The sequence below is a fragment of the Triticum aestivum genome, chromosome 1D (genome assembly GCF_018294505.1).
Source record: "Triticum aestivum cultivar Chinese Spring chromosome 1D, IWGSC CS RefSeq v2.1, whole genome shotgun sequence".
Classification (NCBI taxonomy): Eukaryota; Viridiplantae; Streptophyta; class Magnoliopsida; order Poales; family Poaceae; genus Triticum; species Triticum aestivum.
In genome coordinates this window covers 439,082,918-439,103,526 of record NC_057796.1, presented here as the reverse complement: position 1 = coordinate 439,103,526, position 20,609 = coordinate 439,082,918, and the positions used below count along the sequence as shown (strand labels likewise).

Genomic DNA, 20,609 nt, shown 5'->3' with positions numbered 1-20,609 from the left:
CCTAAGAACGACATGCAACTTTGTTGCCAGTTTACGTGAAGAGGTGGACCTAGAAGCCCTCTTCGGTCTAACATTGACTGAAGAGATGATTTTCGCCCGGAGCCGCAACAAAGAGCCCATCTTTGGCCCATGCTTGGACGAAAACGTCATCTTCAGCCAGGTGCGGACGAAAACTGACTCTTCCGCCTGATCGCGAATGAAGTCAACAAACGTAGTAGGACTATAGACCCCCTCCTCAACACCTGCTGCCCTGGTTAAGCAAACGATGCTCGCGTGAGAGGGCTTGTGGGCCGGCCCAACAAACTGGTGCTCACCACATGGCACGGGTGAGCGAGTGGCTGAGCGGGTTGATGGTTTGACTGGTTCACTTTCCGATAAGTTGACCTTTGACTTAGACTGTTGACCATTTTCTTTTTCGAGAAAGTTCATGTGATTTCAAAAAGCATAGAATTCAAAAAAAATGTTCACGGGTTTTGAAAAAAACTTAACAAAATTGAAAAAGTTCATGAATTTGAAAAATAGCAAGAATTTAAAACATTTAATGAATTTGGATAAGAGTTCATGAATTTAAAAAAAGTTCATGAATTTGGAATTTTTACTTAAAAAACAAAATTTGAAAAAGTAAAATAAAGAAAAATAAAAAGGAAAATAAATAGAAAACATAAAAGTTAAAAAAATGAACAACGGAAAAGCTAAAAAAATAAACAAACGCCAGCAAAAAAGGGATAGAAAACACACAAAAGAAACCGGCCAGGCCACTCCTACACCAGTGCTAAGTGGCCGGCCCGTTTCGTTACGGAGCGCAGAAGGATTTGGCGTCGGACTGGTCGCCCGACTCCCTATCCTATCCTAGTCGACCGACCCATCGCGCCGTCCCCCCTTTATATTCGCCCGCAACGCAACGCCGGCGTACCTCGGCTCGCGTGCTCATCGTCCGCAAGCCAACTCACGACTTGCCCCGCACCCAACCGAACCACAGACCGTCGCGCACCCCGACCTCTTCGCCGACGCGGTCATGGCGGCGGCGGCGGCGACGGTGAGCTCGGCGGGCGGGATCCTCGCCATGCTCCACGAGCCGGCGGAGGAGCTCAAGCTGCACGCGCTCGCCAGCCTCAACTCCGTCGTCCACCTCTTCTACCCGGAGATCTCCACCAGCATCCCCGCCATGTGAGCCCCCTCCCCCCTCCCGTATCCTCCCCGCGATACCTAGTTGCCGCCGCCCTAGATGCCGGCCGGTTGACGAGGATTCGGTAGGAGACAAGTTTCCCTAGATGATGTTTCCGTCCCGCGATTCGTTTGCTTGGCCTCGTCCGGTCCGAGTCCGCGGATGTGCCCTCCCTGAGGGATACACAGAGTTCGAAGCGAATTCACAAAACGATTGTACTGTATTTGGTAGCAATCGTAAAAATTTCAACTCTTTGCACTTTGATAGATATAACTGACAATTCAGAAAGCTTTCAACGTTCACTTTGGTGCAAGTTGTTTTAGGAGTTTGATTCGCTCAGTTGCTTATAATCAGTTGTAATGCCTGCCCTGAAAGATCTTTGACAGACTGACCATTGAACTGTTACTTGCAAAGTTGCAATAGTTTAGGATGACATGTTTTGGGAAGTCAATCTATTGTTTGTTACCCAAGCTCAGATTATAAATTTCTTGTTTGAACTTCCAAGGAAGCAAGTCAATAATTTGTTTCCATCATATCCTTTTGCCTGCAGCGAGAGCATGTATGAAGACGACGAATTTGACCAGAGACAGCTTGCTGCCCTAGTTGTTTCTAAGGTAGGATCTCATGTTATTTTATACCTTTTCTAGAAGCGGCGTATTTTGCATTGCTTATATTGATGACTGCTGCGTATCATTATCATGTAGGTGTTTTACTACTTGGGCGAGTTAAATGATGCACTGTCGTATGCACTTGGTGCTGGACCTCTGTTTGACGTTTCTGAGGATTCAGATTATGCTCAGGCTCTTTTAGGTGAGGAGTTGTCTTAATTTCTCAATCATTCTGGATGTTATTTCACATGAATTTCTTTTGCTCATTGTGTTGAATTGGTGGTTCTTTTCTTTCAGCCAAAGCATTAGATGAATATGCGAGTTTCAAGACAAGAGCTTCTAAAGCTATGGAGGAATTAGAGAATGTGGATCCTAGACTAGAGACCATAGTGGAGAGGATGTTGGAGAGGTATGATAATATATATATCCTACCGTTTCCACATATCCTCTTATTTATCAGATGGAGTATTCAGCTAATGTTACTCTTTGCTGCAGGTGTATTCTTGACGGGAAATACCAACAGGCCATGGGTATGGCTGTTGAATGCAGAAGACTGGATAAGCTGGAGGAAGCTATTGTTCGGTGTGCTAATATTCACGGGGCTCTTTCATATTGCATCAGCCTTTCTCATCAATATGTTAGTCACCGTGAATATCGTTCTGAGGTAGGGGCATGTTATATATCCTAAGTTTTTGATGTTAAATATTATTTGGTAGTATGGTTGGTTTATTAAGTTAAAAGCAAGTAGTATTAGATTAGAGTAATGAAAAATTAACATTCTTTATGTGTTGATCTTTGCCAGGTTCTTCGCTGTCTTGTTAAAATATACCAGACTTTGCCGCATCCAGATTATCTGAGCATCTGCCAGTGCCTTATGGTTCTGGGCGAGCCTGAAACTGTTGCGAATATATTGGACACACTACTTTCTGGAAGCCAGGTATATGTTTGTTCTTTACTCTGCCCACCACACTACTTACATTGTGGTCTCTGTTCCTTACTTGAGAAATTGTGTTCATTATGCAGGATGATGCTCTCATTGCATACCAAATTGCTTTTGATCTAGTGGAAAATGAAAATCAGGCCTTCCTTCTGAATGTGGGGAATCGCCTGGACTCACAGACTCCTGGTCAGTCAGCTTTACCGGTTGATCAGACTGTTAACGCGGGTACAACTAGCACAGAACCAGCGGGTGATGTTCAGATGGGAGATGGCACAACTACTTCAAACAGAAATGCTCACCCAGTGGATCCAGATGAGGCAGCGCATGCTGATAGGCTTGCAAAACTTAAAGGGATACTGTCAGGGGAGAAGTCTATTCAGCTTACGCTGCAATTTTTGTATAGCCACAGCAGGTACACTTATTATGTCCTAAACTTTGAACCCTGGTCTCTTGCAACTTTTATATCTGACATCACCTTGATGGGTTTGTTTCTTTCGTAGGTCTGATCTTCTAATTCTGAAGACAATAAAGCAGGCTGTGGAAACGAGTGGCAATGTTTGCCATAGTGCAACTATTTGTTCCAATGCGATCATGCATGCAGGAACAACTGTAGATACCTTTTTAAGAGAGAATCTGGTAAAAAAAATAAAAAAATCTGGTTGTTTTGTTGTCATGCAGTGTTTATTTTTTTGCCCCTGTAATGTCTCATTTTGTTATTGTCTTTTAGGAATGGTTAAGCAAGGCAACCAATTGGGCTAAATTTAGTGCGACAGCTGGACTGGGTGTCATTCATAGAGGCCACCTTCAGCAAGGTCGGGCTTTGATGGCCCCGTACCTACCTCAAAATGGTGCAGTTGGTGGTGGCAGTCCATATTCAGAAGGTGGTGCCCTCTATGCTTTAGGTTTGATTCATGCCAACCATGGCGAAGGAATCAAACAATTCCTCCGTGAAAGCCTTCGCAACACCAGTGCAGAGGTGACATTTTGTTCCTTGTCCTTCTCGCGTAATGCTAATTATGTTGTGACTTTTCTTAATCAAAACCGTATTATACAGGTCATCCAGCATGGTGCCTGTTTGGGACTTGGGCTTGCATCTCTCGGGACAGCAGATGAGGAAGTGTTTGAGGACATAAAGAATGTCCTTTACACAGACAGTGCAGTAGCTGGTGAAGCAGCTGGTATTGGCATGGGTTTGCTCATGGTTGGGACAGCCAGTGAGAAGGCCGGTGAGATGCTTGCTTATGCACATGATACACAGCATGAAAAGATTATCAGGTCAGTTCTGTTTAATAATTGTTGCGGTATTTCTGAAGATGCATCTAGCTCATGTTTCTGACATCTTTCTCTCTCTCTCTCTCTCTCCGCAGGGGTTTGGCACTTGGCATCGCATTGACAATGTATGGCAGGGAGGAGGAAGCTGACACCTTGATCGAACAAATGACTAGAGATCAAGATCCCATACTACGTTATGGTGGTATGTATGCATTGGCTCTAGCGTACAGAGGAACTGCAAACAACAAAGCTATCCATCAGCTGCTGCATTTCGCTGTATCGGACGTCAGTGATGATGTTCGTAGGACTGCAGTTATGGGTCTTGGATTTGTTCTATACAACGAACCTGAGCAGGTCTGCCCTCTATTCAATTTTATTCCAAGGAACAACATAGACCTGCTGTTCATTATGCATTTATGCTGCTGCATCTCTTTGCCATCTAATAGAAAAAAAGCTAAAATAAAAAATCGTCAATAGCTTTGATCCACACCTTGTCAATAGCTTTGATCCACACCTTGTCAATAGCTTTGATCCATAACTTACATCTTCTGTTCTGATCATGCAGACTCCAAGAATTGTGTCCCTGCTCTCTGAATCGTACAACCCACACGTTCGTTATGGTGCAGCTCTAGCTGTTGGGATATCCTGTGCAGGCACAGGGTTAAGTGATGCCATTTCCTTGTTGGAGCCTCTCACCTCGGACGTTGTTGACTTCGTACGCCAGGGGGCTCTAATTGCTATGGCAATGGTCATGATCCAGACCAATGAGTCCTTTGATTCTCGTGTTGGAACATTCAGGCGTCAGTTGCAAAAGATCATACTTGACAAGCACGAGGACACCATGAGCAAAATGGGCGCCATACTTGCTTCTGGCATTCTAGATGCAGGTGGCAGGAACGTCACAATCAAACTTCGCTCGAGGAACAAGCATGACAAGCTCACTGCTGTGATTGGCCTCGCTGTTTTCACCCAGTTCTGGAACTGGTATCCTCTCCTATACTTCATCAGCCTGGCCTTCTCGCCGACGGCCATCATTGGTCTCAACTCGAATCTGGAAGTGCTGAAGTTTGAATTTATGTCGCATGCTAAGCCGTCCCTCTTTGAGTATCCGAAACCGACGACTCAGCAGGCTACAACTTCGGCTGTCGAGCTGCCCACAGCCATTTTGTCAACCTATGCTAAGGCAAAATCTAGGGCGAAGAAGGATGCAGAAAGCAAAGCTGCTGCTAACCAGGAGAAGGCAGCAGCAGAAGCAGAAAGCAAAGCTGCTAACCAGGAGAAGTCAACGGAAGATGCTTCTGGTTCTACTTCTGGCAAGGCAGCTGATGCAATGCAGGTAAGAATAAAACCTCACTGTATCTGCTTGGCTTCAACTTTTTCCCATCACGCAAGAATTTTGCAAATTTTGGTAGGTTCAGGCCATAATTAATTAAACCATATGCTAGTCAACTAGACATCACAGCACAGTTGAGCATGGCTAGCCCTTAGCTGCTCATTAATGAACCAACCCCAGACAGTCTCTGGCCTCATTTGGATTGACCCGTCTCTCTCAATCTTTGTTCCCAGGTGGACAGCACTGCAGAGAAGAAGGCCGCAGAGCCAGAGCCGGCCTTCCAGATCCTGGCGAACCCAGCCCGCGTCGTCCCCCTGCAGGAGAAGTTCATCAAGTTCATCGAGGGCAGCCGATACGTCCCCGTGAGGCCCGCCCCCTGCGGCGGGTTCATCCTCCTAAGAGACACACAGCCCAGCGAGGCCGAGGAGCTCGTTGTGCTCACCGACGCCCCCGCGTCAGGGCAGCCGGTGTCGGGTGCCTCTGCCATGGCCGTCGACGACGAGCCCCAGCCGCCCCAACCTTTTGAGTACCTGTCCTGATTCATGATAGGAGAGAGCATCGCCTGTATATACATTTCTTATTCCCTTTTCCCAGTAGTATGTATTGTGCGGGAATTTGTTGTTCGTCGGAAACTGTTTAGAATCATGGCTTCATCAGAATTTGAGAATCTAGCTGGAGTGAGAATCGCCTGTATATAAGTTTCTCCTCGAGGTGTTGATAGTTATTTCTCCTTTCAAAAATATTAGTCTCGAAGTTATACTATTTCACTGGTAAATTTTGTGCAAAAGATCTTCCCATCAGCTCTCGATGAATGGTTTGATGGACTTTGCCATCAACCTACGGGGTCACCCGCCGCTATTCTTTGATACCCTGACACAAAAAAGGCTTCTTTTATTGATCCCTTCACTGAGTGGCCCGACTTGCTTCCAGATTGAGATAATCTGTATGGTTCCCTTCATTGAGCTATCATGGTTTAGGTGTTTCGATGCAACCTTTTCAGTGTTTATTTTTTGATTCCCTAATCACTGTTTGATCTTTTGTATAATCACGCTGGGAGAACTGCCAATAAAAGAGAATAAGTAGAAAAAAAGATTTGAACTGGAGTCTGCAGTATATGTGGGGGTGCTTTGGAAAATGCACACCATGCTACTTTTTTTTTGCGGGGTTCACACCATGCTACTGTGGCCTACACAAAACAAAGAGCACTTAGGCCTCGTTTGACATGGAGGGATTTAGAAGGATTTGAGGTGTGGGAATTGGAGGGGATTTGGTGAATCCCTCCCCTCCACCCAATCCCCTCAATTCCCCTTGCATCCAATCCCCTTCCTGAAAAAACTCGTTTGGTAGGCGGAGAGTGGAGGAGGCGTGTGACGAGAGTTCTGAACTGCGCGGGTACGAAGGGATTGGAAGGGATCGGAGGGGGTTGGGCTGTGCAAACCCCACCTATCAAATGGACCGATGAGATTTCGTGGGGCTTCTGTCCCTCCCGGGGATCATCCTCTCCAAACCTCCTGAATCCTCCTGTGCCAAACGAGGCCTTAAGGAAATGAGAAAAGTCTGAAAACTGCCCATAACACATTTGGAAACGGATGAAAACTTGGAAGTGTTTACCTTTGGCAATGACTCAAAGTACACTTCCGGGATCTCCATCTCAGCATGCACATCGATGTTGATCGCCATGGCGGCCTTGAATATCTGGCTCGCGCAGTCCCTGCTCTGTTGCAGCTTCCTCCCGGCCTCCTCGACCAACCCCTTGGGCGACACCCGCGGCCACGATAACCACCATTTATTAATATCACATGAACATTTTTATAAAAAATGGGAACAATTTCTTTATTACTAACGTTGTATTGAGGTTGCGTCAATTAATTCGGATTGAAGGGAGTACATAGTTTTTAAAATGTACGAGAACCTTTTAAATTTCATGATTTATTTTAAAAAATATGTGAACAATTTTTACAAATTTCAGGAATACTTTTAAGGTATGAGAAAACTTATATTAAATTACATGAACATTATGCAAAAGTATGAACACAGTTTTAGTTCCATAAAAAGATCATTGCTTATACTTTTATTGATTATATAAAAATTAACAATTATTTCAATACATTATTTGATTTTCTGCATGCACGCAGCGTTGTCTGCTTTCCTTTCCTTTTTTACAAACGTCGGAGGCGAACTTTATGTACTGGCCTATTGTAGCGTTGAACGTGTGAGGCTAGTGATATACAAGCGCGGCAGCTAAACGGGCCAGCCCTGGTGAGCGGCGCGGGTGCTATCGACGTCTTGTGGGCCGGATTGGCACCCAAGAATATGATTCGGCCCACATTCGTGCTCGCTCGATCCACAGAAAACGCAGCGCTAGGTTTCTCCTCACACGCGCCCGAGCTCCCACTCCGCCGCCCGCCGCCCGCCGCCGACGCCGGTCTCCGTCGCCTCCCTCTACTCCGACCCGACCCGACTCTGCACCGGCTCTTCTTCCCTGCTTCTCGGTACGTACGTGCTTGCACACACATGTACATCTCCCGCTCGCGCGTGCGAGGTGTGTATGATTCCACCGCGCGCGGCATGGCCGGCCCGGCTCCTGCTACTGAACCCGCGTGCTTGTTTGCCGTAGCTCGCGACCGTCCGAATCCCTTGACGCCCCTTGCCTGCCACCTGATAGTGCGGGATTGGTTGGAAATGATTCTTTGTTGGTGGCAGGATTCGAATTAGCAAGCAGGTCACACATTTGCAACATCTACTGCTGCTTGCATTTGCTATAATTCTCACGTTATTTTTAATCTGACGGCTAATTCCAAGTGGAAACTGTCGATTGGAATACAGTAGCATGCAGTGTCCGGTCCTATTTGAGCGCAATTTTTTTCCATCTCTAGTAGACACTACACAAATGAGCACATATATTTGTTAGTACCTCTGTTGACGTTTTTGCAGCTCAAATTGAATTGAACTGCAAAAACGTCTTATATTCAGGAACAGAGGATGTGGTAAGCAATTTTTTATCGCAGGAATTACTCTCGTTGATTGTATGTTCTAAAAACAGGGCACACTTTTTGTTGACCCAAAAACAATATCCAGTTTTAACATTCATTTTGTCACATATCATAGATGAGAGTGGGAAATCGGCGAAAGTAACTTTGGATCCTATGACCCATATAGTTTTTCTTGATGTGCGTATCGAAGAAGTACATGTATATAACCGTCCCACCAGATGTTTGAACTTACTTGGGTATGTTTATTTGATAAGCAAGTTTAGTAAGCACGCAGAGAGAAATTATGAGTGTAAGCGATTCAAAAATAGGTGGAGTCATTCAGAATGGACTGTCGGCACAGTTCATGATGCTATTGCTGCTAGTGTCGTACCTTGATGATTAGTTTTTATCGTGACTGCTTTTCTTGGGGGAAACCCTTGTAATGCCTTCACAACCTCTTTTTATCTAACTTGTTGTCAAGTACCAATTACATCTTTATTTTGTTTTAATATTTATTTTATGATGTTAATAATATCTATGATAAACACAGCAAGAAATTACACAATATAAGTTAAGGCGCTGTTCGGCAGTCCGCCCGCTCCGTAAAAATTGAGAATCTCGGGAGTACCGTTTCGCTGGCTCTGCACTTTTTAACTAGAACTCCGTCAGCTCCGGGAGCGGCCTCGCTGAGCGGAGGGGCTCCGAACAGGCCCTAAGATTCACACAATTGCAGTCCATGGACTTTTCATCAGAAAATAAACTAAGGGGCAGAAGATCTGACACTTACAGTCCATAGACTTCTCTGTGCCGCAGCTCCTGTGGGTAGAGAAGCTTAAACTGGTTCCTGAAGAAGTCTAGGCCCGAAAATAACTGTCCTTAAGTACGTTTTATTCATATGCATTCCCTTCTCGGGGAATAAATGTCTGAAGTATTGGTGTGTACTCTGAACTTCTATCTCACTACAGTAATTCATAATTTGCTCCAATTTCTTACTTTGATGTTGTGAATATAGGGAGGAAATACTGTGTGAGCCAAGAGCTCAAAGATGAACAAGGGGAAGATCTTTAAGTTAGCCAAGGGATTCCGAGGAAGGGCTAAAAACTGCATAAGAATCGCCAGGGAGCGTGTAGAAAAAGCATTGCAATATTCTTACAGGGATCGGCGCAACAAGAAAAGGGACATGCGGTCTCTCTGGATCGAGCGCATCAATGCTGGTACACGACTCCATGGGGTATGTAGTATCTATTTACATTCAAGGTTTGACAATGAAATGAATTTGTTGCATTCTCATGTTAAATTTTTCCCCAAAGAAACCAAGCAGAATACGATAACAAAGTATAAGTTATCGGGTTTGTAGTTTTGCTACTGTACGCACACGCACATGTGTTTGATGTATTGTCTGAACTTACTGCCCAGGTGAACTATGGCAACTTCATGCATGGACTGATGAAGGAGAATGTCCAACTCAACAGGAAGGTACTTTCAGAGCTGTCGATGCATGAGCCATACAGCTTCAAGGCTCTTGTTGATGTATCTCGCACTGCGTTCCCTGGGAACAGGCCGGCTGCCAAGAAGGAAGGACTAGCAAGTATTCTATGAACAATTCAGTCCGCCGGTTGAAACCTACCAAAGCCTTGTGATGAACTCATGTGATGGGGGTATGTATCACATCATGTTTTAGTCCATATTATTCGGTCTGTTGGCCTGTTGAACACTTCTTTCTTTGGATAATGTGCTCTGTTTACCGTCAATAAATCCAGTAGAGCAGAATGTTTTTAAACCATGTAAAAGAAGAGATCTGGTCTTTTTGGGCAGAAAGTTTTTCTTGCTTTTATCTGAAGTCATGTAGTCCTTGTGAAGATATGCTGGATAGGCCACACCATCTTGTTATGGCCATCCTTGAATAGCTACTGCCTGTTGATTTGTATGCGCAGCTCTGCAGTTCTGTTCATTTATTTACATCCTTTTACATGCCTGCCTCTGTAACCCCACTGCTTAGGACTTCTCCCTTCTCCTGATGGGTGCTGTATCTCCCGGGGATCTTTCAGCAGCCAGAAGCTACTATTCTTGAGTTCAAACTGCTGTTATCATGATATGTAGAGAAATGGCAAGGCTTGGAGCGATCTTCACCAGGCATCGTTTGCTAGTATGGCTGATTGGACAACAAGTTAGTAAACACTACCAAAAGATACTGGAAGAAAATAGTTGGAAAAAAATTGTACTGAAGTCTAAAACAAGTTGTACTGGCAGAAAATGCTCAGATAGTTCCAAGTTCACTCACACTTAACCCACACGGGGGTTCAACAGTTGTACTGGAGTCTCAACAGGTCCATACACACATAAAGGTACATCACAACAAACTTCAGCACACATCACCGTCCCAAATTCACGCACGGCTGCCGTCAGTTATCGACCTGAGCCGCTCCGTCGGTGACCGGGATGCCGGTGCCGGCGTTGTTCACTGCCCGCCCCTTCTCCTCGGCGATACGGGCTCTGCGCCAGTGATCCCTGGTGTAGATGTGATTGATCATGCCGCGCTTGTCACAGCCGTGCACGCCACACAGGCCGCACGAGAGGCTGTCGTCCGCCTGGCGCAGCGTGACGAACAGCTTGGCCTCCGCCTTGATGTAATACTTCTCGCCGGTCACGGCGGGGCCTCCATCGATCTCCACGGCTCCCTCTTCCTCGGCATCAGCTTTCTCTTGTTCTTCAGCTTTGGCAGCACCATCTCCGGCCTCTGCACCTTCGTCTACTTCCATGGCCATGGGCGCCACGGAGGAGACACGGGCGCAGACCGGGGCGGCGACGTCCACTTGAGGCGTTGCCGATGACACTACCACCTCCATCTCCCCCGCTGCTGGTTTCTTCACGGAGTCATCGCTGCTGTTGACAACGATGGAGGTGGCTTCCTTGGATGAGCTGCCGACCGTGGCGACGGCGGCAGCCTTCTTCACCTCCTGTCCTGCACCGGCGTCAGCGGCGGCCTTCAGTTTGTTGGTGTGCTTCCGGCCGGACAGGTGAGTCCGCATGACGCACTCCGACGGGGCCTTCACGTCACAGAGCTCGCACAGCAGGATGCCGCCGCCATTGGCCTCCATGGGCACAGTTTCTGATCCTGACCCGTTGCCACATGCACCGACACCAACTGCGGCCACCTTCGCCTTGTTGGTGTGCTTCCTGCCGGACAGGTGAGACTCCATGTCGCACTCCGACGCCACCTTCACGTTGCAGAGCTCGCACAGCAGGGAGCCACCGTCCACCCGGCCCACGCCATTGGCCTCCATGGGCACCATTTCTGATCCTGGCCCATCGCCATCAGCAGCCACGGCTTCGCATTGCTTCTGCTTGGCCTGCTTGGAGATGTGCTTGGTCCCCTGGAGGTGGCACATCATGGTGACGCGGTCGGGGGCCTGCTTGTCACACACCTCGCAGAGGATGGAGCCGTTCAGCTGCACCACCTCGCACAATGTCCCGGACTCGGTCACCATGTTGAACTTCCACGGCGTGTAGCCGCCTTCCACCTCTGCCTCTTCCTCCGCTTCCCCAGGCGCAAGCGAGGCCGCCATCTTCATGTGAGCCTTCCCTTTGAGGTGATCCTGCTTCTGATTCTTGCTGCTTGGCCCGGCTGAAAGGGTGGATGCGGCAGGGACAACGACGGAGTTCTTCCGCTTGGCCGGTAGCACGGCTGCTGATGCATATGGTTTTGAGCAGACCTGCATGAAAAAACACAAACTCCACTAAGCAGACCATGTGATGTTACGGAGGCAAAATCCCGCTTCGAAACAAAAATGGTGTATTCAGACATATGCATGCCACTAATGTTTTCATAGCTTTTTTTTTTTTTTTTTTGCGGGTGAAATGTTTTCATAGCCTTGTGCTAGTGCCATCTCAGTCCCTTTTCTGTCACTCTCCTTCTCTGACCATGTGATGTTTCATGTTTTGCTGGCTTTTCAAGCTGTTCAAATCGATCAACCTTGGCTGGTTTTTCCTAATCACGTCTTGAGAAATGATAAGATGTCAAAATATAATGTCGGATGAAACCAACCAAGGTTTGAAGGAGGGTGCAAAACCGAAACATAACATGGTCAGGGAAGGAGAGATTGGAAAGAGACTGAGATGGCACTAGCACAAAACTTGGATAGACACTAGTGGCACATCCCTCGCTGCAACATTGATAGTGGAATTTCCTGAAATACCAAGTTTTTGAAGTGGCATTGACGATGAATCTATGTTTTTGAACTAAAACCACGACAAGAATTATGGAATGAAGGGAGTACATCTGAACCTTGTAAACCCTAAAAATATGCACATAAGTTTCAGCAAAATATGACATAAATCGTGCAATTAGGAAAGGATACAAGTATGCGCGTGCAAACTTTAAAACTTAAATAGGACTCTACGAGACCTAGATGAACAAGGAACAGTGTAAGGTCATATTTAAGTTTTAAAGTTTAGATGCATATACTTGTCATCCATCCTCTATGTATTTTGATTTTGCTAACCACATGTCTCATGCGGTGTATCCATCCTCTATGAGCATGATTTATTTTGTATTTTATCAAACTTCTTTAGCCTTATAAGGCTATAGGGTTCATACGTCCCTAGGTTTAGAAAATCTCTTCTCGCAAGCTCCCGTGCTTCTCGCACCTCATAATGTTCAAAGATAATGGAAGAATGCAAACATTTTACTAGACTAGAAATTAGCACCAAAGACATTTGTAAGGACATATAAAATTGGTTTCTCAGCAATCATGCTTAAATAGCCTTTGAGACCTCTTTATGTTCCAGAAATCATGATACACTTTGGCCATGTATTACTACTAGATTTGCAGTTTGGACCCTTTTGTATACAAAAGAACGAGCACTTTACACTAATAGGGTCAGAATAATACCTACTTTCAAGCATATAAGACCCTCTCCAACTTTCAGCCTAACTTCAACAATAAATTTGACTAATAAAATATCAGCTATATGCCACAAAAACTATAGCATTTGAAACTTCTTTTAGATACAAAATCAGTGATATATTTTTTGTGGCATACAACGCAGATTTTATTAGTCAAAGTTAGGCTCATAATTTGAGGGGGTATTACATATTTGTAAGGAGGCAGTATTGTGGTCAATAAATGAGTTGGAAAGACAACCGATTCAAGTAGCTTCATATGAACTTATCAATATTATAGTTAACCACGCTACAGTAAAACACACATATATATTGTTTTGTTGAATTTGGGTAGGGTTGGCAAAGTCCAAACCATATTCCTTACCCCATCCTCCTTAGGATATGGTTGCGCGAGCATGGCAGTCTTCCTCATATGAATTTTTCCTTTGAGGTGATCTCGCATGTTCTTCTGACTGCTTGCTGTGATGCTGCAAACTGTGCAGTTCAAGCCCAAGTTGTCACAACTTTTTTCAGCGAGATCCATCGAAGCGGTAACAACACCAGGGTTTGTCCCCTTGGCCGGTAAGGCTGCCGACCCATTTACCTTCAAGATGAACTGCATCAAACACAAACACCGGTCAATTCTTTGACACATATAAGAAATAATCTTATCTCTTGCAAATGACAAAAACTATATATATATATATATATATATATATATATATATATATATATATATAATATTAGTGTGGATTTTTTAATACCGGTGACTATGCCACCCCTCTGGTGGCAGTGCCACCCTATGTTATCTCCGTTCAATGCATGCCTCATGATCCATGCGAACACTATGCTATCATCATTCCTTCATCGGGATTCAGTTAATGAAGCATGCTAATGATCACACTAATATGGTTCCAACAGAGTATGTGTCAGACTACTGGTATCAAAATGTCAGGTCATGAATACTTAACCAAAAAGATTCCCTAATAGTATAAAAATAGTATAAGTTACAAACTTTCTATAGAAGTACAAAAAGTTGGTTGGTGATTAAGATTTATTAGCCTAAAAGAAGTTCCCCATGAACTCAAAAAAGATCCATACATATACATAGTATCAACATTTAACCTTGTTACTACTTAATGCTAAGAACTTGTAAGATGTTACACAGATCTCAAAGCTATATCTGACAAAAGCCAGAGGGGGGGGGGGGGGGCAATGCCCCCGAATGACCCACCATCAGTGTCTTTTTTACTATTGAAAGGGAAAAACTTGTAGAAGGTTAGTACGAATTAGTTGTATTTGGTAACAAGATGACATGTAAAGCTTGATCTTGGATTGTTGCAAGTCTTACCACCAGACATATATATATACATCTCTCTAGATATATAGAATTGTTGTATGTATTCATAGTATCAGAAGCAGTTGAGACCTATTTATTTTCCTCAAGATGGTGTGATTTACTAGTGTCACCCGTTACATCTAACCAAGCCACTATAACTAGCTAGGCTGTAAAATGTAGGTAATTCAAGAATACTAGTGAATACTGAATAAAACGACATTATCAGTAGGGCATCAAGGCGTCAACAAAAAAGAATTGCAGTATCCTCGGCTATGGACTCAAGCCCAGACAACATACGTGTTCATGTATTCAAAACAAACACGAATTCATATATACTTGAATATGAAGATGTATACAAATGAAAACACAATTCAGGACAGTTTGATTCGGAGATCCATATAACTTATGCAATAGCAAGATATTATGATGCTTTTAACATCATAACGCTTGAGTGTTATTTCCAAATTTCTTTCACCTAAAGAACAAGATTCAAATTGTGTTCGACCAATTAGATATTGGACATCATAAAGGAAACAACACTTCGAATTTTGTATTTCAGTACGGAGATATAAAACTGAAATGTGTATATATTCTGCATTTTATTACCGCATCCTCCACCGGTTGACCTGTTCCACGCACTGGTTGCGCAAGTTTAGTGGCCTTCCTCCCGTGGCTCTTCCCTCTGAGGTGCTCTTGTAGGGCAACCTCACTGGTTGCCGTGATGTCGCACACCGTGCAAGTTAGATCTGTTTTCGGCTTCTTGCTTCCCATGGCTGCCAAAACAACAGATGTATCATGTACATCAGGGTTTTTCCGCTTGCCTGGCGCAGCAGCAGACACTTCTACTTTTGACCCGGCCTGCACAGACTGAAGAAGAACACATAATTTGGAATAGTTAGGGGATAAAAAAGGCTGGAGACCTAGATTCAAAAGGTTGAATCCTCAGAGCAGCAGAAGGTTGAATCCCCAGATTAGCAAACCTCATGAAAGTACGGCGCCACCGTCTTTTGCGATGCCACCGCGGGCGCCGCCCTATGTTCCGACCCGCCGGCCAGCCGCACGAGCAAACTGGCACGCTCCTCCATGAGCTCACGACGGACCTCGGCCTCGAGCGCCATGGCCTCCGCCTCCTCCCGCAGGATCCGTTCCCTTATCCTCTCCTTCCCCGCTCGGCGCCGCAGCTCGTCCAGATCTGACAGTAGTGGTGGTGAGCTCTCCCCGTGGTACCCCACGCCGTCGCCGCCGACGAGTCCGACATGCACGCGCGTGGCTTCACCAAAGGCAATAAGATCAGCGGAAGAGAGGCATCAAGAGCCAAAGAGCCGTCATCAGCAAGGAGAGTTCACCTGCACTCTCGGAGTTGGCCGACATAGCCGTGGTCCCCGTCGACGGACAACGCTTGTCGTCGGCACGGAAGTGGAACTCCATGGTGGGAGTTTCGCTGGATCTGATGTTGTGCCGCTGCGCGTGCGTGAGATAAACGTGAGTCGTCGACTATAAACGCTAGTTGATCCCGTAGTGTTGCATCTTACTAGCCAGAGAAAATATCTGTGAGACCAGGTCTCATTTGTCAGGGAGTTAGACCCACTCCGATGAAAGACACGTGGACGTTACAATCTCAAAGCACACTGGCCTACCTTCCCATCTAGTATTTTTCAATACCAGCTCATGTATGTCATCTTCTTAGGAAAAAGGAATGATCAAAATAGAAGAGGAAATGGATTCATGACGGATGCCAGAAATAGAAATAGATAGGTATTTGGGGCTGCTGCAGGGAGTATATCATTTGGAGCCAAAGTGAATTTGGCCTTCCAATGGGAAACTTCGTGACATGGAGGTGGAAAAACAGGGGGACTCTTCTCAGAGTGACAGTGTCCCATCTGTTCATATACCTGGAGGGGCACTAGTTGAATCTATGACAACCAACAAGAATGAATTGGATGAGGGGATGAGGTCCATAGGGAAGTGAGTGCCTTGGCTACCATACAACAAGGCATGGGAGGTGTGATAAACCCTGGTGATAAGATGTCATTCCCAAATTTCATCAAACAAATAGCCAAGACCAATAGTGATAAATGTGATAACTTGAAAAGGAAATATCAAACAATCTTGGGGACTATGGAAGAAGGGGGATCAAGGTGTGAAAAATAATGAAAATGAACATGAGAAGAAAAACAAGATGAATCTGATCACAGCGATGCTGAGCAGGAACAAACTATGCCGAGTGTGATTGATGGTGTAGGGGTGGAAGGGGTGCACATGATTCTGGACTCACATGAGTCAATACCTCTTCATAGCTCTCAACCCGCTATTATTGATTCACGGGAGGAGGAGGTTGAAAATGTGATGGTGGAAAATGTCACAGTAGGGAGAGATGAAACACCTACTGCCCAGCAAGGAGCTCAAGGATTGAAGACCAGCATAATGGTGCTGAGGACATGAGGAAGAAAGCCGAGACAAGAAAATCTCAACAAGAAGGGGAAGGTATGAAAAGACGATGACAAGTCTTTTATTGTTTTATCCAATCATGATGGTGTACTTAAGGCTCTTGAATTAGGGATTGATGTTAATACTTTGCATTTAGAAACTGTTAATGTGATTTGGAGATTCTAGGGCTAACATTGAAAATAAAATGAGTTGGATAAGAAGAGAGAGAAGAGTTATGTCAAGTTTTTAGATTGGGAGAATGAAGACAAATAAATGCAGGAAGGTGCCTTTACTGTGATGCTATCTAGATCCAACCTCAAAAAGCAGAAGAAGATGGAAAGGATGAAAATGAGAAAGGACAAGACCATGCCTGTGAAAAATGGGGGAATGGTTAGAGAAGGTCTGATAAAAGGACCCTCTCATCCTTTGCATGAGGCGGGGGGGGGGGGGGGGGGGGGGGGGGGCTACTGCTAGTAAGAGAGGGGGAAAGAAAAAAAGTACCAATTCTCAATGATAGGTCTTATATGGAACTGCACGGGATGTGGGAAAAAAGTGTTGGTCACATATTTGCAGGAAAATATGAGGGATCATGATGTGGATTTTGTAGGGCTCCAGTAAACTACGAAAAAAATATCCTCATACCTTTTTTTAGGAAGATTGACCCTCTTGGTCAATTTTCATGGCATTGGATACCTACTAACAGGAGATCTAGAGGGATCCTTGGTGGTGTTAAATCCTGTAGATTTGACATCACATGATCATCTCAAGGGGATTTTCATATAAAAATCCAAGTGTTTGATACTAGACTACTATTGCATTGGGCTATGGTGATAGTGTATGGAGCTGCTCAAGATGAACATAAGCAGGAGTTCCTTACTGAACTAGCTACAATGTGCTTTGGTCAAAGAATCCCTGTGATAATAGGCGGGGAGGGGGGGGGTTAACCTTTTGAGATCCTCTCAAGAGAAAAATAAGTCTTTTCATGGGGTAGACATGTACATACATTCAACCCCATTATCAACTTATATGAGTTAAGGTAAATGGACCTAGGAGGAGGTGATATTTTACTTGGTCCAATATCAACAGAATCCCACCATGGAAAAATCTTACTCCTATAAAATTCTAAGTTGGTGGTGATGATGTGCCTGCCATCTATAATTTTGGACCTTTAGATCTGTATCCGACGCATGGGAGGCAGCCCCACTTCACATTTGCAAAAGAACCCTTGTCCTCTATGTCCTGTTCCATCGATCCCCACCTCACCCGGGAAACTAGAGGCATTCGATCCTTCTCGAAGATGGGAGAACACAGTGGAACTGGCCAACTGCCGCTGTCGCTCACACGCCGCCGGCGCCGGCCGCTACCAATTCCTCTTCGGCAGCAGCCCCACCACTCATGCCACCTCCACCTCCTCCTTCCCCCTCCTGCCTGTTATCTCTTCTTCCCCCTACCCTGTCTCCTTCGATGCCGATGTCGGCATGTACGCCGCCGGCGCCGTCTGTCCCCGGGTCGGCGACACCTCTTCTGTCTCCATCTTTGATGCAGAAGCCCCTCCGCCCGCCATCTCCCCCTACCGCATCTCATCCGGCGCCGACACCGGCAAGTACGTCACCGTCATCGTCCGCCCCCTGATTCAGCAATGGCTCTCATGCAGCAGCGCCGGCGCCCACCAGCTTCACCTCCTTCCCATGGACGCGCTCCACGTCCGTCTAATTCGAGTATGAGCTGCTCCCCAGGACCTCTATGCCGTTTGCAACTGGAGCACTACCCACGAGCTCCACTGTCCCGAATAAGCAAAAGGAAGACCACTCCAACTCCATTACAAAATTTACAAAGAAATGGTCTACAAAAAAGTTCTCAGTGTGCAGTCCAAGGTATGAATCAAGTACAGTTTGGTGGCTGTAAAAATTCAATATATCTAACTAGGGTAAGTCATTTAAATTGCTTCCCATGTATGGTTCTGAAGTTTGTGCAGAAGGCTTTCAGGGAAATAACTTAGATACTTACTTTAGTGTTTATGATATTTTTGTAAAGAAAATGTATATGTGTGTTTGAATTATTTTTTGGTAATTCTCTTTCTTACTCCCTCTACTAAATTTTTTTGGATGACAATTATAACAGGTCTCTTTGTCATCGACGCCTCTCCTTTGTTTGGTAGCTCCAAATCTAAATTTCAGGTCAGACCCCAAATATTTATTTCCTTGTTGTGTGTGATCGACATCTTTTTCTGGCAGAAACCTGGTTGATGTTAGAAAGTTACAAGAGGTCCAGTACAATTTTTATGTGCGTGTATGTACATTCTGTTTCTTTGCTTGGTACAAAATATATTGCAAGGGATGTTCTTTTTTGCTTCGTTTAAATATACTACATACCCTCTACAGACTCAGCTTATTTTCCTTTTTCTGAATATAACACAGACGATTTGTATGCAGTAGTTGTTGGAATTCAGTAAGGTTCAAGCTTGTTCCAGTGTTAGTTTTCTTCAGGCTTTCAGTGTTCCTTTTTCTGAAGAAAGTTACAAAGGAACTTCTTGTAAATTTTGGTTGTTATTCGTTGAGATTGTATCCTCTGTTTTTGTTTGGCTAGCTGGACAGGTATATCTTCTGCGATTGTTCTGATGGGATGCCTCTCAACATGATCCTCTATTCATTTTTTGTTATGGCTTTGGTTGTTTGAATCGCTTTGCTTTCAGCTGTACGTGCTACATAAGGACTCAAATATGTCCTAATATTTTGGCCAACGAATTGAGCTTGATAGCTTTGAAACTTGCTGGCCAAGAGATAAGATCTTCTTGTTAAGGATGAGTCTACATATAAAGCCATGTATGGTAGGTCCTCTGCATCAATCTCATCTGGTGTTCCTCCACATACATCTGAACCTTGGCATAGAGAGAGCTACGTTGGTGAGAACCTGCTGGTTCATCTCCTCTTGAGTGCACAACAGGAGATACGAGATCATTGTATCTTGGACGAGAGCCGCCGTTTAACTCGTGAACCACGGCGAGGGCGTGAATCTCCTTGAAGATAGCGCCTACCAGTGTGCATTGATCTAATCGAGCTGCTGCACCACGATCTGCTGCGACCACATCTTCACCAGCATACGACATGGTCGACGCCAACAATAGTGGTTGTCTAATGTCTTTTTAGGTGAGCATATAAATGAAGAGAAAACCCCATAAGTAATATTGTTGGCATATACTCCCTCTGTAAACTTATATAAGAGCGTTTAGATCACTACTTTAGTATTCTAAACGCTCTTATATTAGTTTACGGAGGGAGTATGTTTGAGCAAGAAGTATGCTTGACAAATGATTCTATGGCCTGATCCTGATAGATGACTAATGTATATAACTAATTAAGTGGAACTAGCTGTGTGAGTTATGTCTAGAATATTTCTTTTCTTCATCGTAGTGTTGTAGGCAGATTCATTTTTCTTGTGCGTATTTAGCAAATCATTCTGTTAAACACTTCTATTTCATTCTTGTTTTTCCTGGAACCATTCATAATTGTGTTTTCAAACTATAGTATGTATGTTATTTAGATATATTAGTTTCTGCCATTTATCTTCACAACTAGCCGAGATCAGGGTTTTCACCCGGATCTGCTCGAAGAACCTCCATAAAAAACCGTGCACATGGGCCACCACCAATCATTGTTGGGGGCTGGACGGTG

General features: G+C 44.8%; 3 protein-coding genes across 4 annotated transcripts; 2 read left to right on the top strand and 1 right to left on the bottom strand.

Annotated features, from left to right (window-relative positions):
• Positions 1-860: 860 nt before the first annotated feature.
• On the top strand, positions 861-6,113 carry LOC123182717 (26S proteasome non-ATPase regulatory subunit 1 homolog A). 2 transcript variants are annotated; one of them, XM_044595375.1, is made up of 13 exons: positions 863-1,167; positions 1,716-1,779; positions 1,870-1,975; positions 2,071-2,182; positions 2,269-2,437; positions 2,576-2,710; positions 2,797-3,125; positions 3,214-3,349; positions 3,441-3,689; positions 3,768-3,988; positions 4,081-4,339; positions 4,551-5,321; positions 5,552-6,113. In XM_044595375.1, the coding sequence occupies exons 1-13, from the start codon at positions 1,016-1,018 to the stop codon at positions 5,855-5,857; spliced, it is 3,009 nt and encodes a 1,002-aa protein (XP_044451310.1). In that variant the 5' UTR covers positions 863-1,015; the 3' UTR covers positions 5,858-6,113. The 2 variants fall into 2 exon arrangements, with proteins under 2 accessions (XP_044451309.1, XP_044451310.1); XM_044595374.1 differs by having other exon boundaries at positions 861-1,167; positions 3,441-3,988.
• A 1,463-nt stretch (positions 6,114-7,576) lies between these two features.
• On the top strand, positions 7,577-10,217 carry LOC123182716 (50S ribosomal protein L20). Its single transcript, XM_044595373.1, has 3 exons — positions 7,577-7,810; positions 9,303-9,521; positions 9,707-10,217. Exons 2-3 carry the CDS (start codon positions 9,336-9,338, stop codon positions 9,887-9,889), a joined length of 369 nt encoding a protein of 122 aa, XP_044451308.1. The 5' UTR covers positions 7,577-7,810; positions 9,303-9,335; the 3' UTR covers positions 9,890-10,217.
• Positions 10,218-10,567: 350 nt separating this feature from the next.
• LOC123182715 (uncharacterized) lies at positions 10,568-16,014 on the bottom strand. Its single transcript, XM_044595372.1, has 5 exons — positions 15,858-16,014; positions 15,492-15,781; positions 15,118-15,378; positions 13,558-13,788; positions 10,568-12,003 (listed from the first exon to the last, which is right to left on the bottom strand). Exons 1-5 carry the CDS (start codon positions 15,937-15,939, stop codon positions 10,693-10,695), a joined length of 2,175 nt encoding a protein of 724 aa, XP_044451307.1. The 5' UTR covers positions 15,940-16,014; the 3' UTR covers positions 10,568-10,692.
• Positions 16,015-20,609: the final 4,595 nt, after the last annotated feature.

What these genes read in the sequence shown, in the direction of transcription:
- LOC123182717 (XM_044595374.1), top strand. Translation starts at nt 1,016, where the DNA reads ATGGCGGCGGCGGCGGCGACGGTGAGCTCGGCGGGCGGGATCCTCGCC. An exon ending in GTGGAGAGGATGTTGGAGAG is followed by an intron (nt 2,183 to 2,268) that starts GTATGATAATAT and finishes TCTTTGCTGCAG; the next exon opens with GTGTATTCTTGACGGGAAAT. An exon ending in CAGCATGAAAAGATTATCAG is followed by an intron (nt 3,989 to 4,080) that starts GTCAGTTCTGTT and finishes CTCTCTCCGCAG; the next exon opens with GGGTTTGGCACTTGGCATCG.
- LOC123182716 (XM_044595373.1), top strand. Translation starts at nt 9,336, where the DNA reads ATGAACAAGGGGAAGATCTTTAAGTTAGCCAAGGGATTCCGAGGAAGG. An exon ending in CTGGTACACGACTCCATGGG is followed by an intron (nt 9,522 to 9,706) that starts GTATGTAGTATC and finishes CTTACTGCCCAG; the next exon opens with GTGAACTATGGCAACTTCAT.
- LOC123182715 (XM_044595372.1), bottom strand. Translation starts at nt 15,939, where the DNA reads ATGGAGTTCCACTTCCGTGCCGACGACAAGCGTTGTCCGTCGACGGGG. An exon ending in GGCCAACTCCGAGAGTGCAG is followed by an intron (nt 15,782 to 15,857) that starts GTGAACTCTCCT and finishes CCTTTGGTGAAG; the next exon opens with CCACGCGCGTGCATGTCGGA. An exon ending in TGGCGCCGTACTTTCATGAG is followed by an intron (nt 15,379 to 15,491) that starts GTTTGCTAATCT and finishes GTTCTTCTTCAG; the next exon opens with TCTGTGCAGGCCGGGTCAAA.